This window comes from Somniosus microcephalus, chromosome 5 (genome assembly GCF_052327205.1).
Source record: "Somniosus microcephalus isolate GS21.2 chromosome 5, FLI_Smic_1.0, whole genome shotgun sequence".
Lineage (NCBI taxonomy): Eukaryota > Metazoa > Chordata > Chondrichthyes > Squaliformes > Somniosidae > Somniosus > Somniosus microcephalus.
In genome coordinates this window covers 63,853,778-63,880,008 of record NC_140991.1, presented here as the reverse complement: position 1 = coordinate 63,880,008, position 26,231 = coordinate 63,853,778, and the positions used below count along the sequence as shown (strand labels likewise).

Below are 26,231 nucleotides of genomic sequence, written 5' to 3'. Positions count from 1 at the left end.
AATATCGTCCAGGTCTTGCTGCATGCGGGCATGGACGGCTTCATTATTTGAGAAGTTGCAAATGGCACTGAACACTTGTGCAGTCATCAGCAAACATCCCTACTTCTGACCTTATGATGGAGGGAAGGTCATTGATGAAGCAGCTGAAGATGGTTGGGCCTAGGACAATGTCCTGAGGAACTCCTGCAGCAATGTCCTGGGGCTGTGATAATTGACCTCCAACCACCACAACCATCTTACTTTGTGCTAGGTATGATTCCAGCCAGTGGAGAGTTTTCCCCCCCAATTCCCATTGACTTCAGTTTTACTAGGGTTCCTTGATCCCACACTCACTCAACTGCTGCCTTGATGTCAAGGGCAGTCACTCTCACCTCACCTCTGGAATTCAGCTCCTTTGTCCATGTTTGGACCATCTTGAAATCTCAACCCATTAGCAACCTTTGCAAAAGCATGGGATTAAGAAGTGACAGACAAAAATTAATCAAAAGGAACTACCAAGTGCGGGCTTGAGATTGCAGCTGACTGGTTCTGGCACTGGCTGTGCCAGCCTATGCTGCATGTTAGTAAAGCTGTCTTTACAGCAGCTGGCACAGTTTTATATCTGACTCTCTTGACCCGAACCCTTGTGAGGTCAGTTTCCCACAGCCATTGCCCAAATAGGTGCAACAATGCTGCAAATATGGTTTGTGGCATTTTGGCTTTCCTTGCTGATTATCCTTCTTTCGCGCAGTGTCATGTAGTGCATTGGGGTGCCTTTGAGGAATTATTCAGTATAACGGTTAGTCAGGGGTGTACATGTGTCTGTTCCATCGGGTCTGCTGTCACAACTTACCTTGTGAATTGGAGCCTCCAGTTGTGTTAATCACCTGCTAAAGCAAGGTTTGGGCACTCTGCTTGCAGATGTATGTATGCAACTATCAGCAGGTAGACACTGAACACCTATTGTGCACCCTGACCTACTCAGCATTCAATTGGCATAGAAGCTCATAAGAACCCAAGTGCCAGGAGAAAAATAAAGTAAAATGGGCAGAAATGGCCTCAAAACTGCTAAAAGAAACTTCTTTTTGGCCCTATAAATCTATTTGCCTGCACTGTTCAGAATTTAGCAATCATTAATATCCAGTTACAATGGGGTAGATCTTGACTTTGTGCAATAGTGTAAAACATTTCCATTCATGGAAGTAAAATCAGGAGGGATGTAAAATGGGCTGCCAACCCGCTATTACCTGTTTTTACACCATCACACAAAGTCAAGATCTACCCCAATGAGTGTTAATTTTCCTCAGCAGCAACCCTGCAGTAAGGGTGCAAAAAGACATTGGTGGTGTCAGAACAGTTCTCTGCATCATTTAAATATTATAATGAAGCTTCCACCTGTTTCAAGACAAGCTTTTTTTGCCTGTCCCTAAGCCCATTGAAATCTGGTGTTACAGGTCAGTACCTCTTTTTCCTCTCCCTAGTGCCGAGAAATGGGCACACACAGCGTGTTAGGCAGAGAAAAATCAGCTCCTTTTATGTCTAAAAATAATATTGCAATTACCTAATAAGTGTCAATTTGGCTTACCTTGCATTTGGTTTCTTCTGTATCTAACAAGTTAATCAGAACCTCCAGGCCACCCACATCTCGGATGGCCAACTGGCATGATTCACTTGTCAAGTTAAAGTCCCTCATTGAGCACAAGGCAATAACAGTAGCTGTTTGGTTGCCACCCTGAAATTATATTATATAAAGAAAATTAGACAAATATTGCAAAAGCAACTACATAACTTATTGCTATGCTAAAATTGTTCATCATGCAAAATAAAAAAAACATTAATTTTGAAAAAGGCAAACATTGAGTACATTTATAGCATTCTTTCTTTAAGATAGACAAAACTCTTGAAATATCTAAAAGCTCCGTTAGCATGTTTCTTGAAAGCAATAAAGCATTTTGGCCTGCCGGCACGAACTGGGCACAGGGATTTATCTCTGTGCAGGAACGAGTAGCCCAACACACGACCAATATTGAACCTTGGGCCTCAATTAAATGAGACCGGTGAGTGGCAGGTGCATACTGGACATCCCCAGGCAGCATTCTGGACCACTGTCACCAGCAACAACCCTCAGGAAATCCTGTGGGGTGTGTGGCGGCGGGGTGGGGAGATGATCAAGGGGGAGGTGGCGATCAGGAGATGGGGAGAGTGATAGACAGGGAAGGGCGATGGAGAAGGCGGGGATGATCCGGAGAGGGGTGAAGCGATGAGGGGAGAGGAGGCAATTGAAAGGAAGGGGTGATTGGTAGGGTGGGGAAGCGATTGGAAGGGAGTGGGGTGATTGGGCGGCGGGCGAGTGGGAGCCGGTAACAGTCTTCAGCATTGCAATATAGCCGGGAGTAGTGCTTCTGTTCCTCCCGCACCACATTAAGGTAAACATTTAATACAAACTTACCTTTTTGGTGGCAGCCTCCAATGGTCCATTTGACTGCTGGTTAGACCGCATGTATACCACACAATTAGACCAATTATGCAAAGAAGTCCTCAATCAGGTGTTCGGCACCTTATTTGCATATTCAAAGAGCTTAACTCCCATTTCAGGCATGGGACGTGGACACCTTTTTTTTCTGCCTTTACCAATATGCCGGGTGGTGCACCTTCGGCGTGGAATGTGAGCACACACGCCGCCCGCCATATTGGATGCTTTGGCACCACGACATCAATCAATTTCTATGCCTTTCTTATAAGTAAATTAATAGGCATAATAACCAATTAATGTAATTTCTCACATATTAAACTCACACTCAATGTTTTCAAGGGGAGACTGGATAGGCATTTGAGGGAAATAAACTTGCAGGGCTACGGTGATAGAGCGAGGGAATGGGACTGACTGGATTGCTCTACAGAGAGCCGGCACGGGCTCGATGGGCCGAATGGCCTCCTTCTGTGGCGTATGTCTATGACTCTATGGCCTAGAAATGCAGTTGTTTGCGCCAGCCGCTAGCGCCTTAGGAGGAGGAGATCTTGGGCGCTAGGCGGCTAGCGGCCGGGCGCAGCGCGATCTGCGCCTCTCCCCAACTTCAGTAAAGATTTAGCGGTGGCGCAAAGCCTTTGCGCGTGCTCAGCTGCGCGCGCAGATCCTGACGTCATTTCATCGTGCAACGCCCTTTGTTCGCCTCAAACTGGAAATTCAGTGGCGCCGGCCTATTGTGCGCCTGGCGCCCCTAGCGACTGGTAGAGGGGAACGGTTCTCAGTCGATGTGGGGCGCGGGGGGGCGCAAATTAAAGGGCACTCCTCCTGCAGTAGAAAAGGCAGCCATTTTGCAACACTCCTTCTTTGTGAGAGACGGATCTTTGCAGAGAGACAAAGGTAGAGAGCTTTCTGCTTTGGCTCAACACTCGCACAGGTACTTGTGGCTTCAGGCCACAGCTTTCCACTTGTCTTTAACTTCAGTGTCATATCATTGATTGCAAACATATAATGGGGGCTGCAATGGGTGCAAACGTTGGCCTTCTCCATTGTATTCAAAGGGCTCAGAGACGCCGTGAGAGAGTGGCAGTCAAACAAATCCACCCTCCCCCTTTAAGAGCTGACCGGCGCCAGAGTGTCTGCTGTCAATCTGCAACTCGCCGCACCTGCGCTGCGCCCGCCCTCGGGGGTATCGCCCCGGGCCGCCGGCTTAGCGCCTAATGATAGTCGTGCATCGCCTGTTTTAGCGCAGCGCAACCTCTTGGGGCGATGCCACTGAATATCGGCGAAGGTGGCGCGAACTTGCGCCGGGCGCAAACTTTAGCGGCCGCCCGGCTGTAGCGCCCCAAACGTGGCTATACTGAATTTCTAGGCCTATGACTATGACTAATGTAGCTGATCTGCAGTACTTTAGTTTCATAATTCTCCACATTGCCTTTTCCTGATACGCAAAGTAATAATAATTAACCATGTGTTAGTATGGACTGATTATAGCATAATCAAAATGTTTTTTTTTAGACAAGCCTAATCACTCGTGGAGATTTGTGGAAAACCAGTAATGTCTAAAAGCAGAAATAGATTCTAAATGAAATAAACTAAAAATAAGGAGGTGCCACTGTTATACGTCAAGCAGGTGCTGTGTAGAATGGATTTTTACTAGCTTTCACTTATAGCTTACGTAGATCTGAACCTCCAAGGATTCAAAACAGGTGGCTCGCAGGTCATAATGTTATCAATTATTATATTAATATGATGAACTGAAGCATTCCAACTCAGAGGCAACTCTTTTTCTTCCTGTAGCTGAATCCAAACCCAGATGTGACCCTTTCTTCATATATAATTGAAACAATATTTAGTAGCACTAAAATATGGCTGAGATCTGTTTACTTGTTTTATTTGCACTATGAGGGATTATAAAGAGTGAAGTATAGTCACTTTTGGGCTTTAGTATTTATGGTCATAAATTAAATGAAAAAAATAAATTCTATTTTTCTGGCAATTTAATTTTTTTTAAATCACATGCAGACATCAATATATGAGGAATTTAAAGGAAACCACGCATAATTTAATTTGTATGTTCAGAAACAGAAGTTTGATGGACTAACATGCTTGACAGTGGCCGTAATAAATATTTCTTCTCTTTAATGATCTTATTTATGCAGTCTAACAGCATACTCTTTCAAAGCGTTCAACTTTCAGTCTACATCAAAATAAAGCAAAACGTATAAGATTATTAGGACCTTTTGAAATATGATACCTTAGCCAAAAATAAATCTTCTGGCACAAGAACACTCACGTTTTATGGTCTAAAATTAAGTGCAGATTTAACTACAATACATACCATTTTGCAAGTAAAAGGTCTATCTGAGTTTCTCCACATTAAAAAGATCTTAAGATAGAAATTTATAAAATGATTGATTCCATGTAAATTACTGAACCATTGACTAAGAAGATAATTTGAAGTTTAAAAATCAATTAATACAGTTTAAAGCAAGACAGGCACGTGTCATACAGATGAGAGTTAAAAAGCAAGTTGTAAAAATACATCATGAAAACAAAGTTAAGCAGTTATTGTGGCCTTGAACCCCACATATTACAATTTCAAAATTAATTTAAGTCTGCTTCCTCTATCAGAGGGCATGGGGCCAGTTAAAAGTTTATTTGGGGGTTGGGTGGAGGGTCCCGACACTCCCCTTGCCCCATCCCAAGAGTTTTCAGCCCAGAATTTCTGGTATCTTTGGTGGGGATGGGTGAAAATAGAAAACCCAGATGCCACCATGACACATTGCAAAAACCCTATCTAAAAATCATGACACTATTTCATAATGGGAAAATCCATCTGAATGTGTCAACAATTTATAATGGGAAAAACTTATTCAAACATGTCAATATTTCAGAGACTTGAGCACAAAAATCTCGGCTGACACGCCAGTGCAGTTCTAAGGGAGTGCTGCACTGATGGAGGTGCCATCTTTTGGATGAGACGTTAAACCGATGCCCCATCTGCCCTCTCAGGTGGACGTAAAAGATCCTATAGCACTATTTCAAATAAGAGCAGGGGAGTTATCCCCGGTGTCCTGGCAAATATTTATCCCTCAATCAACATCACTAAAACAGATTAACTGGTCATTATCACATTGCTGTTTGTGGGAGCTTGCTGTGTGCGCAAATTGGTGGCCACGTTTCCAACATTTACAACAGTGACTACGCTTCAAAAAGTACTTCATGGCTGTAAAGCTCTTTGGGATGTCTGGTGGTTGTGAAAGGCGCTATATAAATGCAAGTTATTTCTTTCTTGTACTGGTTTGTTGTTAAACCAATCAAGTCACTGAAAATGCTTTTTGAAATAATTTCCATCTGCCATTCTTTCTAATAACTGACATTTCTAGAAAATGTTAAATTCATGCTGGGACCTCATTATATTGAGTCAGACACACAGCCAGCGTTACCTACGTTATTCATTGGCTGCACACCTGTTTGGGGGGAACCGGAAATTGGGCATCTCTGATGCCACTTAGTCAGCCAGCACCTCTTAAAGGGAAGGTGCACTGTGGCTGCTCGGAAGAAAAAAATGGCTGCAAGAAACACCAACAGTGCAGCTAAATTCTCTGATGCTGCTTTGGAGGCCCCTGGTCCAGGCAGTAGGTAGGAGGATGGAGATTCTGTTCCTCCCTCGCCAGGGGTCAGAAAATCCTCCAAGTAACAACTTCCACCGCCAATGGGAAGACATCACAGAGGAGGTGAAAGCCAGGAGCTTAGTTCCAGGAACATGGCTGCAATACCGAAAGAAGTTCAATGAACTCACCAGAATTGTCACGGTAAAAATGCTGCTCTCTTACTCTCTGCTTATACCTCCAGTCTCACTACACTCTCCTCGCTGCTTCCTTTAACTCTCCTGCAATCACTACACCACACTTCAATACACCTCTTTCTCCTCATACTCATATAATTACCACTTTTGGGTGTTAGGAGAGAGGGGTTTGGGATAGGTGGTCAGCGGATGCGGGGGTTGGGCAGAGAATGGGACTGGGAGTTGGTGGATTGAAGTTCAAGCGAAAGGACACTGGGGAATGAGGTGAGCCTGGGGACCAGTATTACCTGCAGAGCCGGGAGCAGCAGCAGTAACATGGTGAGTGGCAGCAGTGCCAAGAGAGGAGCAGCCAGTGAAGGTATAAGTGAAACCTGGGGACTTTACTGTGGGTAAACAGTGGAAGATTGTTTCCACTGGTGGGCAAGTGGGGCACAAGACCGAGAATTCTCACTGGAAGAACCAAGGGGAAATGGGAGGAGGAGGGTTCTTGAACTCGGAGCTATTAGACCATAGGATCCTTCACCACAAGTGATCAAAACATAATTTAAAAAGGAATGGGATAAGTAATTGAAAAGGAGGAATATAAAAGGATCTGGGGGGAATGGGGTTAGAGGAGAGAGCATTAGCACAGGCACGGGGGGGGGGGGGCGAATGGCTTTCTTCTGTGATGTAAAGTCTATCATTCTCTCTCCTTTATTGAGTCTGAGCCCAGGGAGTGGTTTAAAAATCTCGGTGCTGAGTTGAGTTTAGGATAATATACCCTGTGAGAAATGCCACAAACATTGAGCCTGCTGCTCTTTGTGCAATAACTCGATTTGGTTCAGGTCGGTCTGTGCCAGCTAGTTTTGACGTGTGAAGCCCAAGTACAGTTTGGTTTGACTGAGGCCCCCGAGTTCAGAGTCGTCACCTTCACACAACACCCGAGTCCAAGGAGATAGGACGAGAGATGGGTTTTAAAAGTGGCATCGACTGGAGAGCGGTGCAGGGGGATTCTGGCTGTAGTTACAAGGTGAATATAAGTGGGTTATAGGATTATTACTAGTTACAGGTAGGATATTGGGGCGCTAAACCTATTACTACCACTTGCATATGGCCTAAAAATTGGATATGGTCACTAAATGGGTAGTGTTAAGGCACAACGATGTTAAGGTGTGCCAGGTCAAACTGGCCTAGGTAGCGTACAAAATTCATGCTCCGTCCTCATTAACATGATTGTAGTCTTGATCTCAGTGCTAAAACCATTGCTCATTGGCTTACCGCTCAACAGGTGGGCCAATATTGGGTCTAGTCTAATTCCCAGTCATGTTTGGCACAGGTTTTATTCAGTACATAAAGATTCAGTACATAAAGGGCAGGTGCACTGATGCTACAGCACCTCATTGTCAAGCCACTGACAACTTCAGCTGGAAGACGATGGCAGTGGAAATACATGGCGGAGCCTCAGCACAGGGAGAGAGCCTGCAGATTCTCCTACGAGGCTCGAGGCCTGTAGAGGTCATGGCCGTAGAGAGGCGGCGGGCTCTACCTGCACACTGGCAGGAAGCCCTCGCCACACACCTCTCAAAGGCTCTGGGAGGAGATAGTCGCCTATGTGACGGCCAGCACTGTGGTCCCAAGGTCGGCCATCCAGTGCCGAAGGAAGTTTAATGCCCTCACATGGCAGGTCAAGGTGAGTGAAGGCTTCAGCAAGTGCCATACCCACCATCTGCACCACAAGCCTCACACACTGCTCAATGCACCACACCCCCAGCACTCGTCTACCAACAATCTCTACGTATCACCACTCACAATCAGAACTTCACTTCACTCTCACAACCTTACCACTGCTGCAACACTCACACATACATCTCACACCTTGCCCACACTGACAGCTATTCAACTATGGTAGCACATCACCCAAACACATTGCACCACACTCACTGACACATTTCTCTTTCTCTTGCAGGCCAAGGTCACGCAAAATTGGAGAGAGCAGCAGCAGCCAGGTGGGGGCAAGCTGCCATGCAGGACCTCAGCCAGCTGGAGGAGAGCGTGCCGGAGATCATTGGGCGGCAGATAATGGAGGCCGTGGCAACCAGCGAGGTTGAAGCCCATGGGGACAACAACGGTATGCTCATTCCTAATCCTTCTTCTCACATCCCACTTCCCCCTCATCCCACAATTGTTTCTCACTTTCAAGCTGCTGATGCATGCTTGCATATCTTGCTTTCCCCCGCCCCCTCCCCTCACCACAACCTGACTCTTGTGCCTTTCTGCTTTCAGCTAATCAACACCAAGCACTCGAGCAGCCTGTCCCCGAGGCGATGCAGGAGAGTGAGGGGCGAGAAGAAGGCACAGCTTCACTGCATCTGTCACCAGCTTAGAAACTGGCACTGCGCATACTTTAGAGGCTAGTGTAGAAGCGGGATCTGCACAGGGTGAGGCACCGGGTACGAGTGGGCTGCAGCAAGGCCAAGGGGAAAGGTAGCTTGGGGGCCAGCTCCCCGGAGGGCGAGTTCACGGCCGAGTTCTGCTGCATAGGACTAAGATGAGGACCTCGATGGGACGGCCATCAGAAGAAGGGTCCTGGACATGCACATCGAATTGCTTGGTGCAATGGCAAGCCTGCCAGTAAGCTTCCTGGCAATGTCAAGGAGCATGGAGGAGTCCGCCTCCAACATTGCACGGGGCTCTGTGCAGGGCTCGGAGCCCAGGTTTTCAAGGCAAATGATGGAAAACTCCTGAAGAGACCATGTCGACACATGGTGCATGATGGTGCATGTGATAGGTGATGTCACGGCTGCCATTGCAGCACAGGTGAAAGCGACCCAACGTCTTAGTGCTGCAGCAGAAGTACAGACCGCTCTCATGCAGTATCAGCTTGATGCCCCCCAAGCTCAGACTGCTCTCATGCAATCTCAGCTTGCTGCCACCCAAGCTCAGACTGCTGCCATCATTGCTGCATTTTCCAGTGTCAACCTCGGCTTGCAGGGTGTCGCAGCAGCCCAGCAATCTGTGCTCCAACAGATTGCTAGAAATGCTGTGGCACCGCCGCGGGGGCGTGGCAGTGGGTCAGTGAAGCAGGACCCTGCTGTCCTCTCTCAAGAAGTTCCTGTTCCCACCACTGCCACTTCGCCATTGCTCTTGCCACCGCCCATCAGCCAGCTAGCCCAGACTGCTGCCACCCATGCTAAGGTGGTGCAATCTGCAGCCAGTCCTTCTAGGGCCAGAGTTGCTCGAGGTCATCCTGCAAGGCCATCTGAAGTCTCCCCCATGGAAACTCAGCAGCCTTCCACCGGCCATGCTGCAGCCACTGGGGGAGCACTTCGTAGGAGCACTAGATCAGGAAAGGACACCTGAACGACAGGCACTAAGGGATTGTACAAGGGTGATTAGCTCATATTGTAAGTGTCAGTTGATTTTGGATAAATGTATTAATTTTGTTTGGAATCTTTTGTGCTGGCTCTCATTTCAGCTTTGTGCCCAGGAAGAAGCTGTGATATTCCGTGACAGAGGGATGGTATGATGGGGATGTGGTGAGCAACAGGGATCTGGGATTTCATTCATTGGAATCAAAGTTTGATTTGGCGTTCATGGACAAATCATCCAGAAGGGGGATTGGCTGCCTGCCTCCTTGTCCTCCTCTTCCTCCTCCTCTCCCCTCTCTCATCCTTCTCCTGAAGTGGTCCGCAATCCCTGGTGGCAAGGGCTGTGCCCTCATGATCGCCAAGTTGTGAAGCATGCAGCAGATCACCACGCACCAGCGAGTACTGGAGGGCTCTTCCCGAGCGGTCAAGGCAGGGCAACCATTGCTTTAGTAGCCCGATGGTCTGCTTGATGATGTTCCTGGTGGCTGCATGGCTCCGATTATATGAGTGCTGGGCACGAATGGTGGGGTTGCGGAGGGGAGTCATGAGCCAAGTGCAGAGCGGATAGCCCTTGTCTCCAAACAGCCACCCTCGAGTTGCATGTGGTGGCTAGAAGATTGCTGGCACACCGGACTGATGCAGGATGAAGGCATCATGGCTGCTGCCACGATAGTGAGCATTGACCATCAAGAAGTGCTGGGTGTGGTTGCACACCAACTGCACATTAAGTGAGCAGTAGTCTTTGCGGTTAAGCAAGATCTCAAGGTTGTTATACGGCGCCCACAAAGCCACATGGGTGCGGTCGATGGCACCCTGCATCATGAGGAAGCCGGCTATCCTGGCAAAGCCACACGCATGTCCTGCTTCTCTCTGCTCAGAGAGAAGAAAACGGAGTCCCTTCTCCTGGTGTAGAGAGCCTCAGTGACCTCCCGGATGCAGCGATGGACAGCGAACTGGCAGATGTTAGCTATGTCTCCTGCTGCAGACTGCAAGGATCGGCTGGTGAAGAAATTGCCACTGGGAGAGCCATGTTCGCCCTGCTCTCAAGCTGCAGGTCTGGTTGCAGGAGGTGGCAGAGTTCTGTGACCACCTCCTTGGTGACGCGTAGCCTCCTAATACAGTGTTCATGGCTTAATTGGATAAAACAGAAGTGCTGTCTGGGTAAGGCCTCCTGTTGAGAGGCCTCCTCCTCCTCCCTCTGCGTACATCTTCTCATCTTCTTTGCTGCCTCCGCTCCCTCTCCCGAGGATACTCGAGCATGAGGGGGACTGCCAGTAGAGCCCCCGTGAGCAAATATTATCAGCAGAAGCCTTTAAATAAGAATGAAGGCATTCTCCACTTGCAACAACACTCCCTGTTACCTTAGAACCTTGAAATAAGTTAATAAAGCTGCTGCAGTTGCAGAAAGCTGCACAGAGCCATTCAACATGTCCGGTGCAAGTAATTGCTGATGATCCCTTTAAATAACACTGCTGAAGCCTCCTTCCTGCTTGTCAACGCTTGCTCAACTCATTGTACTTAAGGCATGCCAGTAAGTTGAGTGGCAAAGTCGAAACTCACAGATCGAGCGTCAAGTGAGCGTTGCACACTCACCGACGTCACGATTTTCATAATCTACATATCTCTAGCGAGTGCGGACATCGGCAGTGCTGCCGGCCATCCAAAAATGGTGGCAGCTGCAGGATCCGCCAGAAGCGGGGGGAAGAGCTGTGGCCGCCGCCAACTTTTCGCCTGAATCTGGCAGTAATGGGTGGCGCTAAACCCCCGAATTTCTAGGCCATTGTATTACTGTTGGTTATATGGGGAACCTGAGTGTTACCAGTTTTAATATTAGTGATCAGTACAATTTCAGTGAGTTACTATTAGTTACTGGTGAAATCAAAGTTCCTCCCATGGGTTAAAAATATTACAACAGAGAATGCTTCGCCAACCTGCCATTTTATGGCTGCAGGTTACGTGCCATGTGAGTGTCCTGTTCTCGAGCGGAAGGACACTTAATTAACATATTTAAATCAGGCTCCAACGGTGCAATTGGGGGCCTGATTCAAATTTAACAGTTGCCACACAAGTTTCCCAGGGCTTGGGAAACCCGGCAGTAAAAGGGAGGTGCGAGTTGCAGGCTCAATTATGTAAGTGTTGAGATACCGCGGCAAACGTGGGAGTCAAGACCAGAGTTGATGGAACACAACTGCTTTAATTTACATCGTGGCAAAACAAGTGCTTAAAAAGCCCGCGCAACCACTTAAATACTCCCCAGACAGGAAGTGCTCCCGGCAGCCTGTCCCTGCGGGAAACAAGTTGCCGGAGGAAAGGGCCCACGGCTGGGGGCGGCTGCTGCCGGCAGTGCGCCTGCGTAAACTGTCCGTGCCGCCATGAGCGGATTATGTCCAATGGTGGCGTGTCGTCACAGAGCTCCCCCCAGAATCCGCTTAGGAGGAGTGGACGAGTCGTGACGGTGGTCTAATGGTTCTGCCGGAGCGGCTCTGAGTGGCCGCCGGACTAGTTGGTGGGGCCGGGCGGTTCGCCGCCGGCTGTGCTAGCTTGCTGGCGGGACGGCCTCTAGTTGGAGGTCGGGCCACGGGGACCTGTTCCCCTGGTTCTGTGTGTGCTGGTTTGAGTCGGTCGATGGAGACCGTTTTGACCCTGTCGCCGAATCGCAGCTTGAAGACCTTGTCCCCGGTTTGTAGTACCTCGTACGGTCCGTCGTACGGGGGTCGCAGGGGTCCGTGGTGTGCGTCGTGTCGCACGAAGACGAAGCGTGCCTGCTGTAAGTTTGGCGGAACGTGAGGTGCGAGTTCGCCGTGTCGGTTGACCGGAAGTGGGGCGAACTGTTGAGCGGAAGAGAAAGAGTTGAGCCGCTGCTGTTCGGCCGACCAAGGCGTGGTAGCCTCCGGGAGGAATTCGCCTGGTACGTGCAGCGGTTGTCCGTAGACTAACTCCGCTGCTGAGGACTGGAGGTCTTCCTTGACCGCGGTGCGTAGGCCTAGTAGCACCCACGGTAGGCGGTCAGTCCAGGTACTGTCCTGCAGGCTGGCGCGGAGTGAGGCCTTGAGTGACCTATGGAAGCGTTCACACAGCCCGTTGGCCTGCGGGTGGTACGCCGTGGTTCGGTGGAGCGTCACCCCGAGGTTGCGTGCTGTGGCCGTCCAGAGTTCGGAGGTGAACTGGGCGCCTCTGTCGGAGGTTATATCAGCCGGTACGCCGAACCTCGCGACCCAGGTGTTAACGAACGCCCTGGCGATGTCGGCTGTGGTGGTGGAGGTCAACGGCACTGCCTCAGGCCAGCGTGTGTAGCGGTCGACCATCGTGAGAAGATAAGTTTGGCCTTGCGATGGCGGCAGAGGACCGACGATGTCGACGTGTATGTGGTCGAAGCGGCGGCTGGGTACCTCGAAGTCTCCCAGGGGTGCTTTTGTGTGCAGCTGCACCTTAGCCCGTTGGCAGGCGAGGCAGGAGTTGGCCCAAGTCCGAACATCTTTGCTGAGGCCGCGCCAGACGAAGCGCTGGGAGAGGAGTTTAACAGATGCGCGGGAACCCGGATGGGAGAGCCTGTGGAGCGCGTCGAAGATGCGGCGGCGCCAGGTTGCAGGGACGACCGGCCTGGGTTGGCCGAGTGAGACGTCGCAAGTGACTGCTGTGGCTTCGGGCCCGTGCGCGACCTTGGCTAGGCGTAGCCCTGGCAGGCTGGTAGCCGCCGAGAGGAGGTCTGGGTCCGTGAGCTGGGCCACTGCTAGTTGCGCGTAGTCGACCACTAGGTGATTCGCACAGATGGCGGGATGGGAAAGGCAGTCGGCGACAACGTTGTCTCTATCGGAGACGTGCTGGATGTCCGTGGTAAAGTTGGACACGGCCGCGAGCTGGCGTTGCTGCCTAGCGGACCAAGGGTCGGTGTTCTTGGCCATCGCATATGTGAGCGGCTTGTGGTCCACGTACGCGGTAAAGGAGCGGCCCTCCAGGAGGAACCTGAAATGGCGGACCGACAGGTGGAGCGCGAGGAGCTTGCGGTCGAAAGTAGAGTATTTGACCTCCGGGGGGCGCAGTTGGCGGCTGTAGAAGGCAAGTGGCTGCCACGCGCCATTGACCCACTGCTCGAACACGGCTCCGACCGCATGGTCGGAGGCGTCGGTGGTGAGCGCGACCCGGGCATTGGCCCTCGGGTGCGCGAGCAGGGTGGCGTCGGCGAGCAAACTACGGCCATCTTGCCGGATTTACCTCGAAGGGAATCGTATAGGGGCTTCATGAGGGCTGCAGCTCTGGGGATGAACCTGTTGTAAAAGTTCACCATCCCGAGGAACTCCTGGAGGCCCTTGATGGTTTTAGGGCGGGGGAATTGCTGGACGGCCTGCACCTTGTTGAGCAGGGGGACGGCCCCAGCAGGGGTGATGTGGTGGCCGGGAAAATCGATCTCGGCTAGGCCGAATTGGCACTTCGCCGGGCTGAGGATAAGCCCATGTTGGGCTAGGCGCCCGAACAAGATGCGAAGGTGTTCGAGGTGTTCCTGTTTGGAGGAGCTGGCCACAAGAATGTCGTCTAGATAGACGAATAGAAAATTCAGGTCCCGGAGGACTGAGTCCATAAGGCGCTGGAAAGCCTGGGCTGCATTCTTGAGGCCAAAGGGCATCCTCAGGAACTCGAACAGGCCGAATGGGGTGATGACAGCCGTTTTGGGGATGTCCGCGGGGTGTACGGGGACTTGGTGGTAACCGCGCACCAGGTCAACCTTGGAGAAGACGGTTCGTCCGGCCAGTCGGGCCGAGAAGTCCTGGATGTGCGGCACCGGGTATCGGTCGGGGGTGGTGGCGTCGTTGAGGCGGCGGTAGTCCCCGCAGGGGCGCCAGCCTCTGCCGGGCTTGGGGGCGATGTGGAGGGGCGAGGCCCAAGGGCTGCTGGAGCGGCGGATGATGCCGAGTTGCTCCATGGTGGTGAACTCGGCCCGCGTGATTTCCAGCTTGGCCGGGTCGAGTCTGCGGGCGTGGGCAGAGACCGGGGGGCCGGTGGTGGGGATATAGTGCTCCACACCGTGTTTGGCGGCTTTGGCCGAAAAGGTCGGGTTAGTGAGGGCGGGAAACTCGGCTAGTAGTGCCGAGTAGTCGTCCGTGGCTCTGGCGAGGCAGTAGGTCGTCAGGCCGGCCGAACGGGCTGGGGTGACTGCGCCAGGGATGGGGGCCATAGTGTTGATGTCAACGAGGCGGTGCCTCGGAATGTCGACAAGGAGGCCATGGGCGCGTAGGAAGTCGGCGCCGATGAGTGGGCAGAGGACTTTGGCTGTGAGGAACTCCCAGCGGTAGCGGCGGCCTGCGAGGTCGAGCGTGACCATGCGGGTGCCGTATGTGCGGATGTCAGAGCCATTGGCTGCAGCCAGCGTGACACCCCGTGCGCCGCGTTGGATTTCGAGGGCGGAGGCGGGGGTGATGCTGTGCTGGGCTCCTGTGTCGCACAGGAATCAGCGGTTGGTGCTGTCGTCGGTGACGTACAGTAGGGGCCCCTTTTGCCCCGCGGCCATCGTGGGGACCGGTGCGGGGGAGGGTTTGAAAGTGCACGGTGGCGTGCAACGTTGGGCCCTAGTGCCAAAACGGGTGTGGTAGTAGCAATGACCTGGAGTGGAAGGGCGGTCGGGCCTAGTGAGCCGGGGGGACCGCGTGGTCGTTGCCGTGAGGTCGGGCGCGACGTCGCGGGCAGTCTGCGCGGAGAGCAGCCGGTCGGCCTTTCCGGCTATCTCGTTCAGGTCCATGGAGCCAGACTCCACAATGAGCGGGCGGATGCTGGCGGGGAGCTGCCGAATGAAAAGCGTACGAAAGAGGGCGCCGGGTTTTTTGTCGTCCGAGAGGGACAGCATGTGGGAAAGCAGGTCTGATGGTGAAGCATCACCAAGGCCTGGGAGGTCGAGGAGTTGGCAGTTGCGCTGGTTGGAGGCCGCCTGAAATTTTTTAAGGAGCGCGGCCTTCAGATGTTCGTACTTGCCTTCCTCTGGTGGATCCTGCAGCGCTGCCCAAACCTTAGGGACTGTGGCGCAGGTGAGAGAGGCGACGAGGTAGTCGTACTTCGTGGCGTCGACTGTGTAGTGTCCGTGTGTAGATAAAGACACTGAAGACAGGAGTTGGTTCATAGGTATTTACTAAGCAAGTCTGGGGGGGAGTTTCTAAAGGATATACACAATACACAGGCTTATATAGCCCAAGTAGCAATTACCGGCATTACGCACACCTGGGGCTCTTAAAGGCACATACACCATAATTGCTCTTAAAGGCACATACACCACAATTTCTCCCCTTCCAGCTAACTAGTACATCATATTTTAAGTAATTATTAATTACATGTTATATGCAAAATAATATACATTGCTGTATTAATTAATTATAAGTTAGTCTCTCAGGAGGCTTCCTGACTCGGTCCGGATAACGCCTCGGGGGTGTAGTAGTTTCTGGTGGTGTAGTAGGTTCTTCTGGCAAGGCTGATTCGGCTTGAAGGCCAGTGTCGGGTTCATCGGGCTCCAGTATCACCGGATCGGAGGTAGATATGGGTATCTCTACTTCATCGTTAGATGTATAGAGTGGTGGTGTAGGTTGTCCCTTTTCGGATGACTTGATGATTTGGTCAGCATGGCGCCTTATTATGCTGTCTCTGATGTCCACGGTATACATCAGTGGTCCTAATCGTGTGCAGATAGTTCCAGGCTGCCATTTCTCGGTACGGTAGTCCCGGGCCAAAACCGGTTGGCCTATCTGGAAGGCCCTAGTTGGCCTTTCATTCATGCCCTGAAACTGCCGGTTCTCCACGTCCCTTCGGATGTTGGGCTTGATCAAATCCAGCCAGCATCTTAGGTTTCTATTGTAGAACATCATGGCGGGAGTTTGGTTAGTAACCATATGCGTTGCATTCCTATATGCAAATAAGAAGTTATCCACCTTGTGCTGAAGTTTTATGTCTTCATTACCCATGGCCTTGATGGCCTTCTTGAAGGTCTGGACAAACCTTTCAGCCAATCCATTGGTGGCGGGATGGTATGGGGTGGACGTGTAGTGCTTTACCCCATTGTTCTTTAAGAACTTTCTGAATTCTTCGGACACAAATTGCGGTCCATTATCAGAACATATCTGCTCCGGCAGCCCATTCCTGGCAAATATAGTCCTTAATACTGTGATGGTTTTTTCCGTGGTGGTGGAGGACATCTTTATTACCTCCGGCCAGTTGGAGTGTGCATCAACTGCGATTAAGAACATTGAGTCCATAAATGGACCAGCAAAGTCGATGTGCACCCTTTGCCAGGGAGATGAGGGCCACTCCCATGGATGTAGAGGGGCCTGTGGCGGAGCATTTTGGACCTTCTGGCATCCTAGGCAGCTCTTGGTCATGTCTTCGATGTCTCCATCGATACCTGGCCACCATACAAACGCCCTAGCTAGGTTCTTCATTTTCACTCCACCCAGATGCCCCTCGTGAAGCTCCTCTAGCACTTTATCCTGGAGTTTGGGTGGAATCACCACTCTGGATCCACACATCAAGGTTCCTCGGCACACTGACAGCTGTTCTCTTCTTTGCGAGAATGCTGGCAACAGTGGTTCGCCATGTGCTGGCCATCCCTTCACTGTTAAATCGTAGATCCGTGAGAGAGTAGGGTCATTTCTTGTCTCCCTTTCAATGGCAGAATTTGTCACCGGTAGACATTCCACTCTGGTAGAGTGGAATATCTCTACTGGGTCTACTGTAGGTGCCTCTTCTATCGTTGGCAACGGTAGGCGTGATAAACCGTCAGCATTCCCATGCTGTTTTGACCCTTTGTATTCAATGTTGTATTGGTGTGACCCTAGAAAAAGGGACCACCTCTGTAGTCTTTGTGCCGTCATAATGGGGACACCTTTTTTAGGGTTGAATATGGAGATGAGGGGTTGATGGTCAGTCAGCAAGGTAAATTTTTGTCCGTGTAGGTAATGGTTGAATTTCTTCACTCCCCATACCAGGCTGAGTGCTTCCCTGTCTATCTGGGCATAGTTACGCTCAGCTGAGTTCAATGAGCGTGACGCAAAAGCTATCGGCCGTTCCGAGCCATCAGGGAATCTATGGGACAATACCGCTACTATGCCGTAAGGGGATGCATCGCACGCCAGTCTGATTGGTAGTGATGGGTTGTAATGAGCCAAAATTTTCTCGGATGTGATTAAGTCTTTACATTTATGGAAGGCACGTTTACAGTCTTCGTTCCATTTCCAAATCACTCCTGTCTGTAGAAGATCATTAAGAGGGTGTAGAATAGTTGATAAGTTCGGTAAAAATTTATGATAGTAATTTATTAATCCCAGGAATGACCTTAATTGTGAAACATTTTCAGGTGCTGGGGCTTTTATAACTGCTTCAATTTTTTCAGGTGACTTATGCAACCCTTCCTTATTAATTATGTGGCCACAATATGATATCTGATTTTGGAAAAATTCGCACTTGGGGCGATTTGCTCGTAGGCCCCGTTCTTTCAGCCGAGTGAGCACCTGCTCCAAATTGGCAAGGTGCTCGTTGTCGTTTTCTCCTGTTACAAGGATGTCGTCTAGGTAGCATTGAGTCCCCGGAATCCCTTGCAGGACTTGCTCCATAGCTCTTTGCCAGATAGCTGGAGCTGATGCTATTCCAAAAACCAGTCGATTGTACTGGTACAGGCCTTTGTGTGTGTTTATTGTGAGATACTTTTTAGAGGTCTCCTCAACCTCCATCTGTAGATATGCCTGTGCCAAGTCAATTTTTGTGAAACGTTTCCCTCCGGATAGTGAGGCGAAAATATCTTCTATCCTCGGAAGAGGATACTGTACCGTGTGAAGGACCGGGTTTACAGTCACCTTAAAGTCCCCACAGATGCGAATTTTTTTCTGTTCCTCAGAGTTATTTTTCAATGTTTTTTTCATGACTGGAACGATGGGTGTTGCCCATTCGCTCCAATCTATTTTGGATAATACGCCTGCCTTTTCCAAATTCTTCAGCTCTGCCTCGACTGCCGGACGTATTGCGTATGGCACCGGTCTTGCCTTAAAAATTTTTGGAATTGCTGTATCTTCCACTTTTATTGAGGCGGTGATGCCTTTCAAGGTTCCTAGTTTCTCTTGAAACACTTCTTTGGCGTTGGCCAAGATGTCTTTTAATCGTTCAGTTATGATGTCATCATTGTTTTTTTCCTTACTGGTCACCGTCAGTGCCTGAATGGAGTGCCAGTCTAAACGTATCTTCCTTATCCATTCACGTCCCAACAACGGTGGACCACCATCTTGTAGAATATATAAATACAACTTTTGTATTTCTTTGCCGTTGTATACCACAGGCACCCTTATTTTTCCTTTGGGGTAGACTTTCTGCCCCGTATATGTTTTTAAGATAATGGATGTGTCTTTTAGAGGTATATGCGAAAATAGCCTCTCGTAATCTCGTCGATTTATTACGGTTAGAGCTGATCCTGTATCTAGCTCCATTTTAACTGGGGACCCTGCTATTGTGAGGGTAACCCAAATGGTTTGGTAATCCTCTTTGGCAAGTACATTATGTAATTTGAGACAGCTTAGTCTCTTGTTTCCGGAGTCGCTATCGCTATTCTGGTCTTCGGGGCTATTGTCCGTCATCATTTGTACCTTCCTGTACTTTTCTTTATTGATTTTTTGTTTTCTGTCAGTGGATTTATTTTGTCCAGATTGGCATACCCGTGCAATGTGTCCAATCTTACCACATTGCCTGCATGCTTTGCCCTTGAACCAGCAGTCCCTCTGGTTATGGGTGGATCTGCCGCAGCGATAACATCTTCCGAACTCCTGTGTCATTTTATGGGTGCCGAAGTCCTGTGTCTCTTGTTGTATCTCTGCAGCTCCTTTTGCTGCTGCTTCGTATGATACAGCCATACTGAAAGCTTTGTCCAATGTTAAATATTTTTCAGAAAGCAGTTTTTTTTGTGTTCCTTCACTTAAGAGACCGCAAACAAATTTGTCTCGAAGATAATCCGATAGTCCTGCTCCGAATTGGCAGTACTTTGATAGCTTTCTTAATTCGGTTAGGTAATCAGCGTTACTTTCATTCTTGTGTTGATTTCTCTTGAAGAACTTGAATCGTTCCGCTATCAGCAGCGGTGTTGGGTTTAAATGCTCCTGCAGGGTATCAACAATTTCTTTAAAAGTCTTGTCCTTTGGTTTGGCTGGAGTGATTAAATTTCGTAACAGCCCGTATGTCTTCGCGCCCATTAAGTTCAGAAGTACTGAAGCTTTTTTTTCATCTGTTATTCCATTTGCAGTGCAATAAACCTCTACTCTTTCCACGTATGTGGTCCAATCTTCTATTTCGCCATCAAAAGCCTCACTATTACCAGATTTAGGCATTTCAGAAAAGATATGGCGCTTCCCGCGCTATTTTTTTTCTCTCTCTCTGTAGCAACGATATGGCGCTTCCCGCGCTTTCCCGCCGCTGCTACCGATAACAACGCTGTTTTACTGTGGTTTCCGTTTATTCACTGTTGGAGACTCGTTCCCGACGGAGGTCTAAACGCTGACCTGCTTGCAACGCCGGCCGTCTCTCGAGTGCACCCTCCCAGTCCGTTATTGCTTGCCTCCGATTTTGCTGCCTGTCTCAGCTGTAGAGCCCGCCGCTGGAGCTGCAGCCTGACGCCCAGGAAGGATTAGCGCAGTGCCTGTCACCAGCTTGGCCAGCTGGTGAAACCACAGTTTCTCTTACTTCCTTGAGTCTTCTGGACGCTGGAGGAATCGATGTCCTTGAGGTGGTGCCGAATTGCAGGTAAGTCCGTTTCCACTTCATCGCCACTGTAGTGTCCGTGTGTAGATAAAGACACTGAAGACAGGAGTTGGTTCATAGGTATTTACTAAGCAAGTCTGGGGGGGGGTTTCTAAAGGATATACACAATACACAGGCTTATATAGCCCAAGTGGCAATTACCGGCATTACGCACACCTGGGGCTCTTAAAGGCACATACACCATAATTGCTCTTAAAGGCACATACACCACAGACTGTAATGCTTCTCAGCCGGAATCTGGACTCGGCTTGAACGAACCAGGCCTCGGCCAGGTTCTCCCAAAAGTCCGGTAATTTAACCGTGACTGCGTTTGTATCTGCCATGCTAGCTTAGGATTCGTCCTGAGCGTCAGGGTCACCAGTGTTGAGATACCGCGGCAAACGTGGGAGTCAAGACCAGAGTTGATGGAACACAACTGCTTTAATTTACATCATGGCAAAACAAGTGCTTAAAAAGCCCGTGCAACCACTTAAATACACCCCAGACAGGAAGTGCTCCCGGCAGCCTGTCCCTGCGGGAAACAAGTTGCCGGAGGAAAGGGCCCACGGCTGGGGGCGGCTGCTGCCGGCAGTGCGCCTGCGTAAACTGTCCGTGCCGCCGTGAGCAGATTATGTCCAATGGTGGCGTGTCGCCACATAAGTGCCTTTTACAGCACTCCTTGTGAGCCAGGACGTGCAAGGGTGCTCCTCCCGACCCCTGAAGGAAATCTTCAGACTCCCTTCTGTCGATCGCAGCCTCTCTCCTTCTGTCGCGATTGTAGACAACCCGCCTCCCCACTTCGCCCACTCCCCAAGCCCCGATCTCTTGCTCCAACCTCCCGACTGCTGGGGACTGTCCCCAAGAATTCCTGGCTGTGGCCTCCTGCCGCTGGTTTTCCAGCCCAGAAATTTGTCCAGCTGCCGGGCGGGAAACGGAAGAAAATAATTATAAAGAGGCCATTAAATTTGGTGTCCCTGCTTTGCCATTTTCTTCCCGCGCTACTGCACTCTCTCGCATCCTCCCCGCCTCCCTGTAAATATCAGGGGCCTTGTGTTCAGATGTCATGTGACCAGACATCACATGGTCAGATGTCATGTGGCCAGAACATCCCATGATCAAATCTCCAGGCAACCCTAGCAGAAAGATGAGAAAATTAGTAGATGAGAAGAAAACCAATATGCCTGCCAGGAACCTCTGTTGCTGACCCCACTGGATTTTCTGAGATCAAGGAAAGATGTCCTAATTAGCATTTTTCTGGTGGACTCCGATGCATCTATGGACTCTTCTCAGGCACCCTCTATAAGAGAATGTGAAAATTGTAGCACTGGCCAGCTGCTTGTGCTTACCGGCACCAGAAGAAGCAGAGAAGTCAGAGGATGCAGAGAAGAGCATCCATTGGCCGTCTTTCGAAGGGGCTTGAAGAAATAAAAAAATTGAGCAAAGTTTCAGGGGTCCAGGCCAAGTCCCAGACCTCGAACGATAGCAAAATACTGCGGATGTTGGAAATCCGAAATAACAACAGAAAATGCTGGAACTTCCATTACTGCATTCCTCGCGAACAGGATTTCGTTGACTACACGGTTTGACTCAGCGGCTGTGGCGCTGCTCTGCTTTTCGGTTGCTTCAAGTCTTACCTGCTGAGATTTTCCAGCATTTTCTGTTGTTATCCCAGACCTCGAACCCAGGGCCCATTCCTGCTGGCTGGGAGCAGGTACACTTCCTTTCGCCCAGCCCTTCTAGGTACAAGATGGCTCCTGGACTGGCAACTCCTTTCTGGGCTGCTTTTCTCTTCAAGTGTATCCGTGGTCATCCATTGCCATCTTTTGCCCTTTCTTCCCTTGCTTAAGATACCCTGCCTCTGACAGTGAAGGCATTTCAGCCCAAACTACAAGTTCAAACTACAAGTTTAAAGCTACCACTGCAGAGTCCACTGCCTATCCCCTGGCGTGGCTTTGTTGTCACTGAGCTCTTTCAACTGCCAGAACTCTGCTGAAACTTGACTTCCATTACTGCATTCCTCACGAACAGGACTTCGTTGACTACACGGTTTGACTCAGCGGCTGTGGCGCTGCTCTGCTTTTCGGTTGCTTCAAGTCTTATGCTGCTAAATTCTTTTGTGGTTTCCCATCTCCTGGACTTCTCTGGACATCTAGATTATGTTTCTGCTTTGAACTACACTGGATTACACCACTACATTTTTGCACTGGACTACACTAAGGGAACGGTAATGTCACTGGGCTAGTGAGATGTGAGTTCAAATCCCACAACAGCAGCTGGGAAATTTAAATTCAGTTAATTAAATAAATCTGGAATGAAAAGCTAGTATCATTAATGGTAACCATGAAACTATCAGATTGTTGTAAAAACCCATCTGGTTCACTAATGTCCTTTAGGGAAGGAAATCTGCCGTCCTTGCTGTCCAGTGACTCGTTCTACCGGTTTTCAGCTTTGCTGGTCGCTGGCTTGTGGTTTTACTTTTTCCCCGCCGCTTTGATCTACGGTGACTTCCAACTTGTGTCAATTTAGCCATCATCTCTCTGCACCGCTACCAGCTCTCATTCGTACAGTAACAACCTCCATCCTTGAACTCTCTACCCTTAAATAGCTTCTGGACTTCACTCTCCTGCTTTGGACAGCGGTTTGTTGATGCTCCATGCCGGCTCCATCCTGCTTACGTCAGCTTTGTCCTTCCATGGGACCTCTGACTTTGACCCTGGTCTCCCTACTATTGTCTCCAACCTATTCCCTGTTACCAGGAAATATGTATTTAATTAATGACTACATTTAAACAGGCCTGTGTAACCTGAGCTTTTCCCGTGTGCATTCGTGTGCACACTTTGGCTGCCGCTCCAGATCCGAGCCATTCAATACTTTTCCCCCCTCTTCCTTTTCTCTCTATCCCTCCCTGACCGCTCTCTCCTGTCATCATGTCTCCTTTCATCTCTCCTCTCTCGGATACTCTGCCCTCCAGATCCCTACTGGGGCAGAAATTCTGATCCTTACGGGTGTGTACGTGCTGTGTACTCACCTGTAGGGACATCGGAAATGCCGGTTTCAGGCATGCACTACGCATGCGCTGGAAACCATCATTTCCGATCTGTCAAGAAAGCTCTTGACAGATCCTCCGGCTGCCCAGGAGAAGGGCCTCTGCAGACGTTGAGTTCTGCTATTTGGAGACCCTCCGCCCACAGAAAACACTTACAATTCGCGCGCCTGGTAAAAGCAGGCGTAAGAAACATAGAAGATAGGAGCAGGAGTAGGCCATTCAGCCCTTCGAGCCTGCTCCGCCATTCAATGAGATCATGGCTGATCATCCAAATTCAGTACCCTGTCCCTGCCTTCTCCCCATATCCCTTGATCCCTTTAGCCTTAAGAAATATATCCAACTCCTTCTTGAATATATTTAATGAATTGGCCTCCACCACCCTCTGTGGCAGAGAATTCCACAGGTTCACCACTCTCTGGGTGAAGAAATTCCTCCTCATTTCAGTCCTAAATGGCCTACCCATTATCCTTAGACTATGACCCCTGGTTCTGGACTCCCCGACCATCGGGAACATCCTTCCAGCATCTAGTCTGTCCAGGCCTGACAGAATTTTATAGGTTTCGATGAGATCCCCTCTCAATCTTCTAAACTCCAGTGAGTATAAGCCCAATCGACACAATCTCTCCTCATACGTCATTCCTGCCATCCCAGGTATCAGCCTGGTGAATCTTCACTGCACTCCTTCCATGGCAAGAACGTCCTTCCTCAGATAAGGCGACCAAAACTGCACACAATACTTAAGTGCGGTCTCACCAAGGCCCTGTACAACTGTAGCAAGACATCCTTGTTCCTGTACTCGAATCCTCTTGCTACGAAGGCCAACATTCCATTTGCCTTCTTAACCGCCTGCTGCACCTGCATGCTTACCTTCAGCGACTGGTGCACAAGAACACCCAGGTCTCTTTGCACTTCCCCTTCTCCCAATCTATTGCCATTCAAATAATAATCTGCCTTCCTGTTTTTGACACCAAAGTGGATAACCTCAGATTTATCCACATTATATTGCATTTGCCATGTTTCTGCCCAATCACCTAACCTGTCCAAATCGTACTGGAGTTTCATGACATCCTCCTCACAGCATACCCTCCCACCCAGCTTTGTGTCGTCTGCAAATTTGGAGATATTACATCCAATCCCCTCGTCCTGCTTTTACCAGGATAAGAATTGAAAAAAAGTTTTAAAAAAAATTTCCCACTGATTTATCATTTAAAAATACTTTACAGAAAGGTAAGTTTATTTTTAGCCCCATTAAAAACTTTAATTATTCTTTTCAACAATTTAAATTTCTGTTTAAAATAGTTAATTTATGTAATTTCAAGTCATTTTAAAAATGTGATTTAAAAAAAAAATTATTTGAAGTTTTACTATGTTTTTGGGGGTGATCTCCATTCATATATTTGACAGGTCTTACTGTCAAATGTATGAAGGGAGATTCCCTTCTCTGATTGGCTCCCCATGGCCCAAGTGATCCCAGGGATGCTGCGAACTACCTGCACCTCTGGGATAAGTTGGCCCTGCGCACCAGCAGTTTGGAGAGGCCCAGCAGCAGAACTCTGCGCCTCCCGGGAGCCCTCAGGTAAGGGCGCAGATTTTTCCAGATCGCAGCCCTCCGCCTGTGGGAGGCCTGCGATAATCCGTCATCACTCTTCCACCTTCCTACTCTCCTGCTGCCGTCCCAGGCTTGACTCCCTCTTAGATAAGCCTACAGCTTCCGTCTGTGCCTCTCTTGGCATCCTACGAAGGGCCCATCGAGGCACTCGTCACTGCCTCCTTACGAGCAGTAACCCCAACTGTCCCATCCTACTCTCTCGTCGACCTTCCCACACTGGGGGCAAATCTTGCCAATCTCCTCCCCATCGCCCCCCCCCAGCGCTGACCCTGTGGACGCTGGCAGTGGGGCAGCCATCACTGATCCTCTCCGCATCTATTCTCTTATCCTCCTGAATGTCCGTTCCCTTGCGAACAAGGCCCTTGCCATCCATGAGCTTATTCATGGGGCACTGGCACCAGTACTGGGGAAAGAGGGAGATGTTCCATTGGGACAGGCTCCACTTAAATCGGGCTGGGACCAGCTTCCTGGCGAATCGAATAACTAGGCCTGAGGATTGGGGGAATTTCATAAAAATAATTCAAAAAAGGTGACTCAACCGTGGCTAACAAGGGAAATTAGGGATAACATAAGATCCAAAGAGAGGGCATATAAATTGGCCAAAAAAAGCAGCAACCCTGAGGATTGGGAGCAGTTTAGGATTCAGCAAAGGAGGACAAACGGATTAATTAAGAGGGGGAAAATAGATTATGAAAGTAAGCTTGCAGGGAACATAAAAACTGACTGTAAAAGCTTTTATAGATATGTGAAGAGAAAAAGATTGGTGAAGTCAAGCGTAGGTCCCTTACAGTCAGAATCAGGGGAATTTATAATGGGGAACAAAGAAATGGCAGACCAATTAAATACATATTTTGGTTCTGTCTTCACAAAGGAGGACACAAATAACCTCCCAGAGATGTCGGGGAACATAGGGACTAATGTGAGGGAGGAAGTGAAAGAAATCAGTATTTGTAGGGAAATGGTGTTGGGGAAGTTGACGGGATTGAAGGCTGATAAATCCCCAGGGCCTGATAATCTACATCTTAGGGTACTTAAGGAAGTGGCCCTGGAAATAGTAGATGCATTGCTGGTCATCTTCCAGACCTCGATAGACTCTGGAACAGTACCCATGGATTGGAGGGTAGCTAATGTTACCCCACTATTCAAAAAAGGTGGTAGAGAAAAAGCGGGGAATTAGAGACCGGTAAGCCTGACATCGGTAGTGGGGAAAATGCGAGAGTCCATTGTAA

The 26,231-nt window shown here is 49.5% G+C and overlaps 1 protein-coding gene across 1 annotated transcript in view; it reads right to left on the bottom strand.

Annotated features, from left to right (window-relative positions):
- The window catches only part of odad2 (outer dynein arm docking complex subunit 2), a 422,610-nt gene that overhangs the window by 113,486 nt on the left and 282,893 nt on the right, over window positions 1-26,231 (bottom strand). Inside the window, exon 10 of the mRNA XM_085987200.1 lies at window positions 1,565-1,711. Within this exon, the coding sequence (XP_085843326.1) occupies window positions 1,565-1,711 (147 nt within the window). The remainder of the gene's footprint in view (window positions 1-1,564; window positions 1,712-26,231) is intronic.